This window comes from Notamacropus eugenii, chromosome 5 (assembly GCF_028372415.1).
Source record: "Notamacropus eugenii isolate mMacEug1 chromosome 5, mMacEug1.pri_v2, whole genome shotgun sequence".
NCBI classification, from domain to species: domain Eukaryota; kingdom Metazoa; phylum Chordata; class Mammalia; order Diprotodontia; family Macropodidae; genus Notamacropus; species Notamacropus eugenii.
Genome location: NC_092876.1, coordinates 59002835 through 59016562, shown reverse-complemented (window position 1 = coordinate 59016562; position 13728 = coordinate 59002835). Strand labels below are relative to the sequence as shown.

Genomic DNA, 13728 nt, shown 5'->3' with positions numbered 1-13728 from the left:
GCTTCAGCCCTTCCCTGCCCCTCGGTGCCCAGGCCGGGGCCGGGATAAACCAGCCCTAGGTTGGAACGCTAGCTCAGGACCACCCCGGACAAATCCCTTGCTGCTCCTGAGCCTCAGTTTCCTCATCTGAAAAAGGAGAGTGCCCAGCTCCGGAGGCCGGGATACCGGAGAAAGGTCCGGGCTGGGAGCGGGGCGGTTACAGCGTCCCGGTGCCTCCTGCCGGACCACGCCGTCCGGACAGCAGCCAAGCCCGGGCCGGAGGATGCGGGACCCGCACCTCCTCCGGCGGCAGCGCACCTTGCGGACGGTCCCTGGGAGCCAGCCCTCTCCGCTCTCGCCCCACCCTCCCCTGGGTGACGTCACGGGAGGGGAGGGGCTTTGGCACGCAGGCCGCCGCCTCATCCCCCTCTCCCCCCGTAGATGTTGCGTAACGTGTCTCGCGCCCTGTCCCGCGCCGTCGCCCGCTGCGGATCCTCCCGCAGCCCCGGTGCCCGCAGCCCCGGTGCCCGCAGCCCCGGTGCCCCCCCGGCCGCCGCCGCGATGTCCCGTGCCGCCGCCGCCGCCTCGGCGGCCCGGGCCCTGCCGGCCTCCGTGCTGGGCACCATGGAGATGGGGCGGCGCATGGACGGGTCCGCCAGCGCCGCCGCCGTGCACGCCTTCCTGGAGCGCGGCCACCGCGAGCTGGACACGGCCTTCATGTACAGCGACGGCCAGTCCGAGAAGATCGTGGGCGGCCTGGGCCTGGGGCTGGGGGACGGCGGCAGCGCAGGTAAGCCTGCGGGGCCCCGGGCCCAGCCCCCCCCCCGCCCGGCCCCCAGCCCCTCCCCGGGCCCAGCCCCCGGGCCCCCAGCCCCCGGGCCCCCAGCCCCTCCCCGGGCCCCCAGCCCCTCCCCGGGCCCCCAGCCCCTCCCCCAGCCCCTCCCCGGGCCCAGCCCCCGGTCCCCCAGCCCCTCCCCGGGCCCAGCCCCCCCCGGGCCCAGCCCCCGGGCCCCCAGCCCCTCCCCGGACCCAGCCCCCGGGCCCCCAGCCCCTCCCTGGGCCCCCAGCCCCCCCCCCCGGGCCCCCAGCCCCCCTCCCCCCGGCCCAGCCCTTGGGCCCCCAGCCCCTCCCCGGGCCCAGCCCCCCGTCCCCCAGCCTCCAGGCCCCCAGCCGCCGTGCCACCTGCCCACCCCACCTCGGGCATGCGCCCTCCCCACCCTTGACCTCCGCTCGGGGTCCCTGACCTCTGCAGCCCTATCCATGCCAATGAACTGCGACCTGTAAATGTTGCAATTTAGGGCAGGAATCCTTGGACCCTTGATCTGGCAAATTCTATTTCCAGGCTGTGTAGCCCTGTCCTTGAACTGAACAGCCCTGCCCCCCCTCCTCTCCTCCCTCCTCCTCTGCTCTCCTAGTGAAACCTCTGACCTCGTGACAGTCAGCAACCCTCCAGGTGCTTTGCCGAACACCTTGTACGCTAAGATAGTTCCGAGCCCCTGACTTTAGGAACCTGAACGGACTGGCCCAGGCATTGATTGGATCCCGGTAGTGGTCATGCATCAGTTAATTTAATAAGCACCCCTTGCTCCAAAGCCTGTCCTCATTACTCCTGTTTCTCCATCAGTTGAGGTTCCTGGGTGCATACATGTATATGGGAGGCAGGGGTGGGGTGGGGGAGCTGGATGGAGACCAAGGCCTTGGCTCAAGCTCTGCTTGTTCCGTTACATGCATGCTTGGTTCTGGAATTTGGACAAGTTTGTCCACTTATGACTTTACACTGAGGTGGGTAACTGTTCCTAGTAGTCTGTCCCAGACTTGTGATGGCTCAGGGCCTCCACTGTGGGAGGGGGAAAGACTCAGGGTGGGTCTTCCCTGCCCTGGACAGGGTGTGAGTGTCTGTCCTGGAGGGCCTGACCTTTCAGCAGAGGATCCATATCATCCCCTTCACACTGTCCCTCCAGGAAGTAGCTCCCCTGAGCTGCTGCCTTCTCAATTTTTTAAAATGTTGGATCTGGAAGAAACCTTAGAACCCAGACTGCTGCCAGGCTGAGAGAGTTCCCATAAAATAAACTGTCAGAGAATGTTAAGGGCTGTGAAGGAACTTAGAGATGATTTTACCAGCCCCTGTATTATAAAGAGAAGAAAACTCAGGCTTAGAGAGTGAAACAGCCGTGTCTGAGGTCACACATATAGATGGGACAGGAACCTAGGTCTCTTCACTTGCAGTGCAGGGTTCATTCTATCACGTTGTTCCTTCTGTCACTTGGACATTTTCCTCTTGAATTAATAACAGCTAACGTTTCTATAGTGCTTTAAGCTTTGCAGTGCTGTCCATGTGTTGTCTTATGTGAATTTTCCAACATCTCTGGGAGGTAGGAGCCATAATCATCCTTATTTTCAGAGGAAGAAACTGGTTGAGTAAAGTGACTTTTGTCCAGGGTATCAAAGTAAAGTGTCAGATTTTGAACTCGGGTTTTCCCAAATCCATGTCCAGCATTCTAGTTATCCACTTACCATCTAGCTTCCTCTAAGATTAGAATAAGTGCTAGTTTTGGATTTGGGAAATGGAGGTTTAAATACCATTTCTGCCACTTTCTATGTCAGTTCACCTGTCTGGGCATAGATAGGATCATTGATTTAGAGATCAGTGGACCTTAGTAGTCATCTGGTCCAGCCCCCTCATTTTACAGATAAGAAACTGAAGCCCAGGGGATTAAATGACCTCAGAATCACACCGCTACTGAATGTCCTAGACAGGGTTTGGACCGAGATCTTTCTGACTCCCAGTCCAGGGTTCTAGTTTATTTATCTTGAAGTTAGTAGTTTTGGACTCCGTGGCCTCTTTAAAGTCCCTACCAACTCTAAACCTGATCAGAGTTTCTTTTTATCTTCTTTCATTGCCCTTTCAACCCATCCCTCCTTCCCTCCAGCCCCACTGGTCAAATTATTCACCAGATTGTAGGCAGCAGCAAAGTTCACTAGTAGAGGCAGTGGAATTCCTGGTTTGGGGTAGAAGAGGGTGATACTCAGTAAAGGAAATGAGTGACTTCTTCTATCCAGTGCAGTCAGGTGTGAAATGCACAGAATAAAAATTAAACCTCATTCCCATTTAGAATTCTTAGATCAGGGCTAAACTTGATTCTTAACTTGTTCTCTCCTGTTTTCCATTCCCCTCCCTCTTCCCCTCCAACTCCCCATTTAATTAGAGCACTGTATCTCACGATCTCACCTAATCCTCCAACTCCTTCCTTTTATGAATAAAGAAATAGGTCCAGTGAAGTGACTTGCCAAAGTTCATATAGCTGATAATACAGTTGGAATTCGAACCAGAGAAGCAGCTAGCCTTACTGAATTGGATACGTTGTATTCAGGTTCATTTTCACTGGCTTGTGTTCTGCTTTGTATTGCTCTGAAAACTGACCCTGGCTCATGTGAGGCTTGTATTCTCTAGGATGTGACGTCCATCCCAGTTCTCTCTAGACTTTTTTTCTTTAATTCAGGTTTGCTTGCTTCCCCCCAACCTAGACTCACTTTGGCAGGTGGGAGTGGTGCTCCCGGCGGGGGTGGACACCTGGTTACCATTCATTCTCTCATAAATTTGTATGTGCTGGGAATATACCTACTGCTTGCCAGTCTAGTTCATGATCCACTGATGGGCTCCCCATTTATACAAATATCAATCAGAATCACACCATTGAATCTTGTTAGCTGGCATTTATTAATTGACTGCTGTGTGCCAAACACTGCGCTAAGCACTGGGGATACCAAAAAAAAAAAAAAAAGACAAAAGATGGCCCCTGCCCTCAGGGGGCTTATAGTCCAAGGGGGAGACAACATGCAAAAATTATGTACACACAAGAGAAACACAGGCCTGTAGAAGTTGATCAACAGAGGGAAGCCCTAGCATTAAACATGCAACATTAGGTAAATGATAAGGCAAAAGCAACAGTGATAACATTTACTCATTAGAAAGCAAAGTCAGGAATAAATACTCAGAAGGCAGAAGTGGGGATAATTTTAACCTTTACTCAGTTATAACATTAAGTTATTAAGAAATTACAATAATTATGCAAACATTTATCAAATAATTGTTTACTCAGAACACAAAAACACAGATAACTGAAATATAACCATTTATGCACAAACTTGAGTTGTACTCTCCCCCCACAGCACACACTATCTGTCTGGGAGAAAGGGTATACTGTGGAACCTAGCAAGGAACCACATGGGTTTCTCTATTCATAAAGTTAGAAGTATCTCAGGACCCTGGACAGCAGGCCTTGATGTCCTTCATCTCTTTCAGAGACTAGTCAGCACCATAAAGAACCACTTCTCTGCTATCTGCTGGCCTTCTGGTCTTCTCAGCTCTTCTCCTAGGCCAAGTTGCTTCCCTTTTCCTCTCAGGCTGCTGAAGTAGTATCAAGCTCTTTTAGATTCTCCATCTCTCAAGTCAAGGCATTTTTTTCTGGCTATCCCCCATGCCTAGAATGTTCTCTACCCTCTCCCGCATTAGACTGTGAGCTCCTTGAGGGCAGGAACCATCTGTTGCCCCTTTTTGTACCTGTGCCTTCATACAATGCCTGGCACATAGTAGGCACTTAGTAAATGCTTATTGATTTTTAAGATACAGCCACTCTTGGTAGGGTGCTGAGAAAATGTTAAGCTATTTATTTCAGTGACAGTAGTTAGCTTAGTCCAGAGAAATGTCAAGCTCCTTAGATCTTCTCTGAGGCTTTGAGAAGTTTTTCCCTTCCAAGCTATAGAAAGCAATAAGGCTACATAAGCTTTCCTAGCCAGTTCTCCATCTAGCAGGGGATTCCCTTTTTTTCTCTCAGCCTTAAAGCAAAATCATGCTTCTTCTCCATTTTTCATAATTAACTACAAAGCAGACACAAAACTTGTCTTTCCCCTTCGGTTTCTCCCTTTCAGACCATAGAGGGCAGTAAAAGGCAACCCAGGTTAGCCTCTGTCAAGTTCCTACCTCGAGTAGTAGATGTTGCTAGGGGGCAACACTGCCTTTCTCTGGCCAGTCAGCTCCCAGTGATGCAGTGCCTCCTTTCCGATCAGCACAGTTCTCAACAAAATCCATGCCAAGCCCATTTCTCAGCTCAGCCCTTGTGAGCATTTGCACTCCAACATAGTCTGCCTTTTTTAAGTCTTATGTCCCCACCCCTCCTGCTGTCAGCTTCCCCTCCTGCTTGTATCATTTTCTGGTTGTCTCCTGACCTTCTTTATCAATCATTGGAATCAGGGCCTGCTCACAGGCTGTGACCCATCTTTAACTTTTAATGTGAAACTCAAAATACCCACTTTTCTGTTAGGTATGAATACAATTGTCCTATATTCCCTAAACAGCTATTTGAGTCATAGTTTCTTAGTTGAATCCTTCCAAATTCTGAAAATAGTTTCATTGATTGGTGGTCTTCTGAATAGTCTGTCTCAAACACTTTTTAATCTGGTGGCCAGTGTTTCTTATAAGTTGATTTGCCAGAATTCCTTATACATATTTCATTTTTGCGCCGCATTTGGCTAAGTGGCCATTTATAAAAGGAACAGTGTCTTACACTTGACTGTCCCATTCTCTTGTAGGAGCAGGGGGATGGGAAGTTTATGTGAGATTACAGTCTCACAGTACAGTGATAAGGGCCTTGGATTTAGAGTCAGAAGATGTGGGCTAAGCTCCCTATATGATGCCATGTCACTTCTTGGAGGGCTCAGTTTCTTCATCTAGAAAATGGATATAATAATTGAATGTGAGCATGACCTAGCGGTGGTATGGAAAGAATCCAGAATTTAGAAAGTTACAGGATCCTAGGATGGCCAGTTTACAGTTTGAAGGGCATTAACAGGACATCTAATTGAACCTTTTCATTTTACAGATGAGGAAACTGAGGCCCATAGGAGTTGTGACTTGCCCAAGGTAACATGACATAGTAAATGGCTGAGCTAGGGTTGGAAACCAAGGCCTGTGACTCCAAGTCCAACTTTCTTGCCCTGACCTGCTATGCTTCTCGTGAAACCTGAGTTTGAGTCCTGACTGTCCCTATGTGACCTGCACAAACCTCTTCCTTTCTCTAGGTCTCAGTTTTCTCCTTTATAATGAGGCCAGACTAGATGCTCTCAGAGTCCTGTTCCAGCTCAGACATTGTTTGGTTTGTGAAAAGAGCAGCCTGCCACAGTTCTCAGATGAAGAAATTAAAGCTATCTATAATTTTATGTAGGGATGCTCTTGGTCACTGTTGATTGGAGAGATGCAAATCAAAACAGTTCTGAGGTAACACATCACACCTGTCAGATTGGCTAACAGAACAGGAAGGTGATAGATGTTGGAGAAGATATAGGAAAATTGGAACACTAATGCATCGTTGGTGGAGTTGTGAACTGGTCTGGCCATTTTGGGGAGCAATTTGGAACTGTGCCAGGGGGCTGTAGAACTGTGCATGCCCTTTGACCCTGCAATACCACTAGCAGATCTGTATCTCAAAGAGATCATAAAAGTGGGAAAAGAATCCACATGTACAAAAATATTTATAGCAGCTTTTTGTGATGGCAAAGAACTCTCCTCTCCTCTCCTAGGGTGCTCTGCCCAGGGGAAAGTACATTTCGATGGCCAAAGGCTGCCTATTTTCTTTTGGGTTTACTGGCTAGATTTCTTTCTCAAAGACCAAGCCTTAAGCCCAGTTCACTCTAGAGCTCATAGACTGGACAATATATTGGTCCCTGTCCTCCTTGCACAGAGCGAATGTAAATACTAAATGGTGACTGTTTCTCTTCTGGCCAGCAACCCTGAGGGTCTTCCCTCCCCCACCCCCCCAGTTTGATTTTTTTTTTTATTAAAGGGGCCATCCCTGAGAACCTGAAAAGACCTTACCCTAAAAGGTCCAGGGTCTCCCATTGCATCCTGGGCTGTCTCCAGTCATCCTGATGAATATCTGGTCACTGGACCAAGATGCTCTGCAGGAGAAAGTGAGGCTGGTGTCCTTGCATAGCCCTCTCTCACTCAAATTGAAGTCGACTGCAAGTCTTGTCATTATCTCCCTGATGTCATGGTTCTCTTCGAGAACATAGGACAAACACACAACAATGTGAAAATATATTTAATATGAATGTATAAGCCTATAGCAGATTGCATACTATCTTAGGGAGGGGGAGAAAATTTAGGATTCAAAATCATATGGAATTGAATGTTGAAAACTAAAAATGAATTAATTAAAATTAAAAAAGAAAAGAGTAGCCTGTGAACTGGGAAAGGCAGGTGGTCAGCTGGGAAGGGTAGAGATGTGGCCTGTTTCGATCAAGGACTGAGCAGAGAATTTACTCCATTTGTTGAATTACATTGAACTGAATCTCAGCCATCTCCTACCACTCTTTTTCCTTAAGTGAAAATTGCCACCAAAGCCAATCCCTGGGATGGGAAGTCCTTGAGGGCTGAGAGTGTCCGTTCCCAGCTGGAGACCTCCCTTGAACGGCTACAGTGCACCCGAGTGGATCTCTTCTACCTGCATGCACCAGACCACAACACTCCTGTGGAGGAGACACTTCAGGCTTGCAATGAGCTGCATCAGGAGGTGAGAGGTGAAGATGTCAGAGCTGGGAGGGGCCTTGGAACACAGGATGTCAGTTAGACCTTACAGCATCAATCATTCAAGGTTATTTATTAACCACCTAATATGTGCCAGGCACTGTGCTAGAGCCGGAGATGAATGAAACAGTCCCTACTCATAGAGATATTCTAATTACCTTCTAATAGGGGAGGCAAGTACAGGTAAAAACAGGATGATTCCTTAGAGCCTGGGCCTAGCTCTGACCTGATGGTTCTTTCTCTCTCTCTCACTCTGTCTTCCCCTTCCTCCTCTTTCCTCCCTCTTTCTCTCTCTTTCTTTCTCCCCTCAGGGTAAGTTTGTAGAGCTGGGCCTCTCTAACTATGCCTCCTGGGAAGTAGCTGAAGTCTGCACTCTCTGCAAGAAAAATGGCTGGGTCATCCCCACTGTGTACCAGGTGAGCCCTTGTCTGAACCCAGAATGTTGCTGGGTCTCCTGGGGCCCTTCTTGGCCACTGGGTTCACCTGGCACCACTGGCAGGGAGCCTTTCTGCCATCGAGGTCATAGAGGGTCAGGCCCAACAGGAACATGAGACACCATCTAACCAGGCCCTCATTTTATAGGACAGGAAACCCAGGACCAGAGGAGGGAGGGACTGATCCCATGTCACAGGGCTAGTAAATGGCCAAGCTGGGACTGTGACTCCCAGTGCTTTCTGATAGAAAGGACGCTGGCTTTGGAGACAGAAGACCATGGTTCAAATCCTTACTCTGCCACTTCCCACCTAATAGACCTCTCTGGGCCTCAGTTTTCTCATTTGTAAAGTGAATGAGTTGCAGTGGACCTCCAGCCAGTGTGCCTAGCTTCTGACCACTCCTGATGTGGGCTAGTTTGGGGGGTTGTCCCTTCCCCAAATCTCCCCATCTGTGCTGTCCTCCCTCCTCACAGGGCATGTATAACGCCACCACCAGGCAAGTGGAGACGGAGCTGTTGCCCTGTCTGCGTCACTATGGACTGCGGTTCTATGCCTACAACCCTTTGGCTGGTATGAGGGAAAGGGAGGAGGAGACCTCAGTGTGTCTGGGATGGGCTAGTAGAATGAGGCCATGAAGTCAAGACATCTGTCTTTGATTACTTGCTAGCTGTTCCTCCATGGGTAAATTGCAACCTCTGGCCAAACAGAGAAAATTCTCTGTACTATCTCCAGGAGTTATTTTGTGGCAGCCCTTTTTAAACCTTCAGAGTGCTCCAGGAATCTGAGTTTGGTGATCTTGTGGCTCTAGTGTGGGCGTGGAATGCAGACAGCATCCAGGGGTGCTTGTGGGAGTGAACAAGGGGCCTGCTTGGGGCCAAGCTTTCAGAGCCCTGACTTCTGGTCCAGCTCCCAACCCTCGGGGGAACCCCTGAGATCTGACTGTCCTGTCTCTCCTCAGGCGGCCTCTTGACTGGCAAGTACAAGTATGAAGACAAGGACAAAAAACAGCCTGAGGGCCGGTTCTTTGGGAACAGCTGGGCTGAGGTTTACAGGAATCGGTGAGCTCCACCCCCTGCTGGGGGAAGCAGGTCAGAGCAGGGACTGTGTTTGCAGGAGACCTCCAGATGTTCCCATCTGTAAAAATGGGTGTGAGCCCCTGGGAAACCATCCCACATCTTAGGGCCTAAAGGGACCTTCAGGTCAATTCGGTGAACATACATTAAGTGCCAGGCACCACATGAAATACAAAGAAATGCAGAAGGCAGGCCCTGCTCTCAGGACCTTACAGTCTAATGGGGAAACACCATGCAAATGAACACATGCAAAGCAAGCTATGTATAGGATAAGTAGGATATAATTAAAAGAGGACATCTGGTCCAATCCAGACCTAAACAAGAGCCCCCTTGATATCATCCCTACTGGGTGGACCTCCAGCCTCCACTTGCAGACTCCAGACCCCCCTCAGAAGCCCAGGCAGTCCCTTCCCCTTTTGGGCTCCTCTCATTGTGAGGAAGGGTTTCTTGACACTGATACAAAATGGACCTGTCCACAGGACAGCCCCTCACATTTATGTCACATGTATGACTGGTACTCTTCTGCCCTCCCACCTGCCTCCAAGTGTAGACCAAACAGCCCCACTTCCCTTAACCCTTGCTTGAAAGTCTGCCATGGAGGGGCCTCACCTGCCTCTGGACTTTCAGTGTCCTTCCCAGAATGGGACTACCAGTCCTAAAATGGGCCCTCTGGGGGTGTCACATGGGATGAGATGGGTGATTCTGAGGACAAGTAACCAGAGCAATGAAGGTCTTAGAAAACTTCTGCCCAAGGCCCGTGTCCTGTGCTTATGAATTGTTCATTGGGTGGTAGCCTGAGCATAACCAAAGGTCACTTTGGAATCCTCACTGGGGAAGTGCAGCCCCACTTGGAGGTTTGCAGTGGACAGCACCTGTGGTCACTCAGCAAGTAGTGGCTGGTGGAGCCAGGACTGTAACTTTGCCTGGGCTAACTGCCTCTGTCAAGGCTCCTGTGATTGGGAGCCTGGGTTTTCTGCCAAGGTGAGCCCACACACAGAGGCCTTGCTGAGATCAGCCTGGGGGCTCTGACCACTAAACTTCTCTTTCTGCCCATTCAACACAGCTTCTGGAAGGAACATCACTTTCAAGGAATTGCTCTTGTAGAGAAAGCCCTGGAGGCATCTTATGGGGCCAATGCTCCCAGCATGACCTCGGCAGCCCTCCGATGGATGTACCATCACTCCCAGCTCCAGGTAATGCCCTGGGTGCCTCAGGAACCCATCCCTTCCCATGAGTCTTGAGCCTTTTGGCTTTCATCTCACTGATAAATATCAACTTTAATAGAGCTAACAAACAAACCACAAATTAATTATAGGAAAAGGATGTTTCCTGAAAACTTTTAGGCAAACCAACCCAAGAGATAGATAACAAAACAAACACAAGTGTGTATTGACTGACAGAGTGCTTCCTGTATATACGGGGGCCCTGAAGGTCAGGTGCCAAAGCTGGCACTGTGCATCAGTCATTGAGGGTTTGTGCTAGGCATGTGCTAAGTGCTGGGGACACAGAGAAGTCAGAAGATGGCCCCTGACCTGGAGGCACTCCCAGTCAGGATGGCACCACTGTCGGTCCTGAGTGACCACTGGGATCAGGGTGTTTCTCTGACTTCTCGGGCTCTGGATCCCTCCAGGGGCATCTTCCCATCCATCTTCATTTTTCCCTTTTGCAGCAGCACCTTCTATCCCCTTCTTGTCAGACAGGATGAACACCTTGCTAGCTTCCACGTCAGGCAGACCCGAGTTAGAATCCAGCCTTGTGCGGTTACTTACTGTATGGGCAAATTGCATAACCTCAGTGGGCCTTATTTATCTCCTCTGAAAAGTGGGGTAAGGATCTCCTTCCAGGGCTCATGGAGACAAGCAGGGCCTGGCCTGCCTGTGCAAAACTGGGGTGGGGAATAATCCTTCCTTCAGTTTGGTTGGACGTATAGAGTGCCTCATGATGAGTAAGGGGAAGGGCAACCTTTGAAAGCTAGGAGAGCTTACCCAGGAGCCTTCCTTGGACGTATCCCCTAGCCCACTTGTACTCACCAGGTGGTGACCTGCAATTGGAAGGCTTCTTAAACTCTGGCCTATATTAGCAGCCCTGGAGCACCAATGGGGGCCTCCTGATGATGCTAAAGAGATGATGGAGATACAGATAAGTGGAATTTAGGAAGCTAGGTGGCACAGTGGACAGAGCTCTGGGCCTAGACCTGAGTTCAAATCCAGCATCAGACAGTTACTAGTGGTGTGACCCTGGCCAAGTCATTGGAACTCTGTTTGCTGTAATACATTGGAGAAGGAAATGGCAAATCACTCCAGTACCTTTTTTAGGGAGAGCAAGGTGGTATAGTGGATAGATTACTGGACTGGGAGTCAGGGAGACTCATCTTCCCGAGTTCAAATCTGGCCTCAGACGTTTTCTACCTGTGTGACCCTGTTTGCCTCAGTTTTCTCATCTGTAAAATGAGCTGGAGAAGGAATCACTCCAGTACCTTTGACAAGAAAACCCCAAATGGGGTCATGTAGTCAGACACAACTGGACAACGACATGATTTGCAAAGTGCTTCACACACATTACCTCATTTAGTCCTCAACAGCTCAGTGAGGTAGGCATTATTACCATCCCCATTTTACAGGTGAGGGAATTGAGGCAGACAGGGATTAAATGACTTGTCCAGGGTCCCATAGCTAATAAGTGTCTGAGGAAGGATTGGAACTCAGGTCTCCCTGACTCCAGGTCTCATACTTTTATTTAATGGGACGCCTGAGAAAGAAGTAAGAGATGTCTCCTGTCCTTGTGGAGCCAGCTCATACCACCATGGCTAAATTTTGAGTGTGGCAGTTAGTAATCATAACTGAAGAAATTTGTCCAGCAACTCTGACACAAAGATCTCATTTTGCAAATACAGAGAGAACTTAGTCAGGTTGATACAAATAAGCTCTTCCTCACTTAGCAAATAGTCAAGGGACATGAACTGGCAATTTTCAGACAAAGTCATCAAAGCTTTCTACAACCATATGAAAAAATGCCCTAAGTTACCACTGATTAAAGAAATGCACATTAAAATGATAAAACAAATTATTTTTGAGTGTGAGCATTTGTAACTCAGAAGTCAGCAAATGCTGTGGTTTGTCTTCTGCTCCTCTAATCCTGGGCCCTGCCCCCAGCAGGCTTGATTGTATACAGAGAAAATGGTAATAAAACAGATTAAATTTAAAAGTGTATTGTTAAGCATGTGTCCTCCCCCAGGGAGCTAGTTGTTAAACATTTACCAGCATAACCCTGAATATTCCCCCCTTCCCTGAGACTTGGTTAAACATTCACCATTACACCACCTGCCGAGAGCTGGTTTTTAAACACCAGCAAACACCGCCCCCCACACACCTGGTTGTTAAACATTTACCCCTCTATCTCATCCCCCACCCCTCTCATATGACCCACACACATAGCTGGTTCTCTCCCTCCTCTTCTGACAGGGTGCCCGTGGAGATGCCGTTATCCTGGGCATGTCCAGCTTGCAGCAGCTGCAACAGAACCTGGCAGCATCAGAGGAAGGCCCATTGGAGCCTGGGGTGGTGAAGGCCTTTGATGAGGCCTGGAACCTCGTTGCCCATGAATGTCCCAACTACTTCCGCTAGCTCCAGCCCTGGGCAGGGAGAGAGGCCCTCTCATTGACCCTGACTGTTCCCATGGTCTCAGCCCCATCAGCCAGCCTTTGCCTTAACCTGCTGCAGCCTGAGCTCCATCTTTCAAATTGCCCCTCTTCTCTAAATCCTTGGTTTTCTAGCCTCCTTGCTAGAGATGGGACCTCTGGCCTTCTGCCCTGTTGTTCTTACTGTTGAGAAGGGTGAGGATGAGACCAGCTCTGTCCTGTCCTGTTGGAATAAAAGTCAGTGTTGCACAACAGAGTGACCTGGAGAGAATTATATTTCATGGGGTTGAGTCCTTGGTGGGCAGGGGCCACTGAGGCAGGTCAGTGGTAGATCCTGGCTCCCTCCTGAAGAGTGGACCACTGGCAGGTGCTAGACAAGGAATGGAGGCCTCCAAGTAGGGTGGGGGACCTTGAGCCAGGTAACCCAGCCTGTGTCTAAATAAGGCTTCTCTGTGCAGTATGCTGTAACCAGTCTGCTTTGGCTACATGACAGTTAAAATGAATTTTACCAGCTCCTGACCTTAAATCTGCTCCGCTGGCCTGCCCTCTGAGCCCAAGCAGAACAAGGCTACTCTCCATCCCTGGCTGCCTCAGCCCATGCTGAGTCAGCCTGCCTGGCTTCCCTGAAGTCTCTTCCTGGCTAAGCAGCTCCAGTGACTTCCCTGGTTCTCCTCTTTCCCACACATCCATCCTGTGGGCCAAGTACTCACTGCTGCCCACCATGTATCACCACCTCCTCTTTGACAGGGAGGGCAGGTGCTACTTCTCTTTTCAAAATTAGGAGCTTGGGAATGTTCTTCCCAAATGAGGGGAAAGGGAGTTTTAGGGGTGGGGGCAATGGCAACATGCGATAAAATCATACTGAAGCAAACATGGGTCTTTCAAATGGAGTGGAAAGTGCCTGAGATCTGGGTTCAAATCCTGGCTCGTAAATCTACCATGTGATCACAGAAATTCTAGGAAGCTCTCCTTTGTTCATCTGAAAAACATAGTTGTGGAACCCTGTGAGCTAGTAAGGTGTGC

The 13728-nt window shown here is 49.8% G+C and overlaps 1 protein-coding gene across 2 annotated transcripts; it reads left to right on the top strand.

The window, feature by feature from the left end:
- The first annotated feature begins 405 nt into the window (after positions 1–405).
- On the top strand, positions 406–12959 carry LOC140504302 (aflatoxin B1 aldehyde reductase member 4-like). 2 transcript variants are annotated; one of them, XM_072609101.1, is made up of 7 exons: positions 406–769; positions 7360–7547; positions 7873–7977; positions 8469–8565; positions 8954–9053; positions 10132–10261; positions 12530–12959. In XM_072609101.1, the coding sequence occupies exons 1-7, from the start codon at positions 421–423 to the stop codon at positions 12689–12691; spliced, it is 1131 nt and encodes a 376-aa protein (XP_072465202.1). In that variant the 5' UTR covers positions 406–420; the 3' UTR covers positions 12692–12959. The 2 variants fall into 2 exon arrangements, with proteins under 2 accessions (XP_072465202.1, XP_072465203.1); XM_072609102.1 differs by lacking the exon at positions 7873–7977.
- The last annotated feature ends 769 nt before the right edge of the window (positions 12960–13728 follow it).

Bases quoted from the DNA above. Each gene is read 5' to 3' on its own strand.
- LOC140504302 (XM_072609101.1), top strand. From the start codon at position 421: ATGTTGCGTAACGTGTCTCGCGCCCTGTCCCGCGCCGTCGCCCGCTGC. The intron at 7,978-8,468 runs GTGAGCCCTTGT...CCCTCCTCACAG, and splicing joins TCATCCCCACTGTGTACCAG to GGCATGTATAACGCCACCAC. The intron at 8,566-8,953 runs GTATGAGGGAAA...GTCTCTCCTCAG, and splicing joins TGCCTACAACCCTTTGGCTG to GCGGCCTCTTGACTGGCAAG.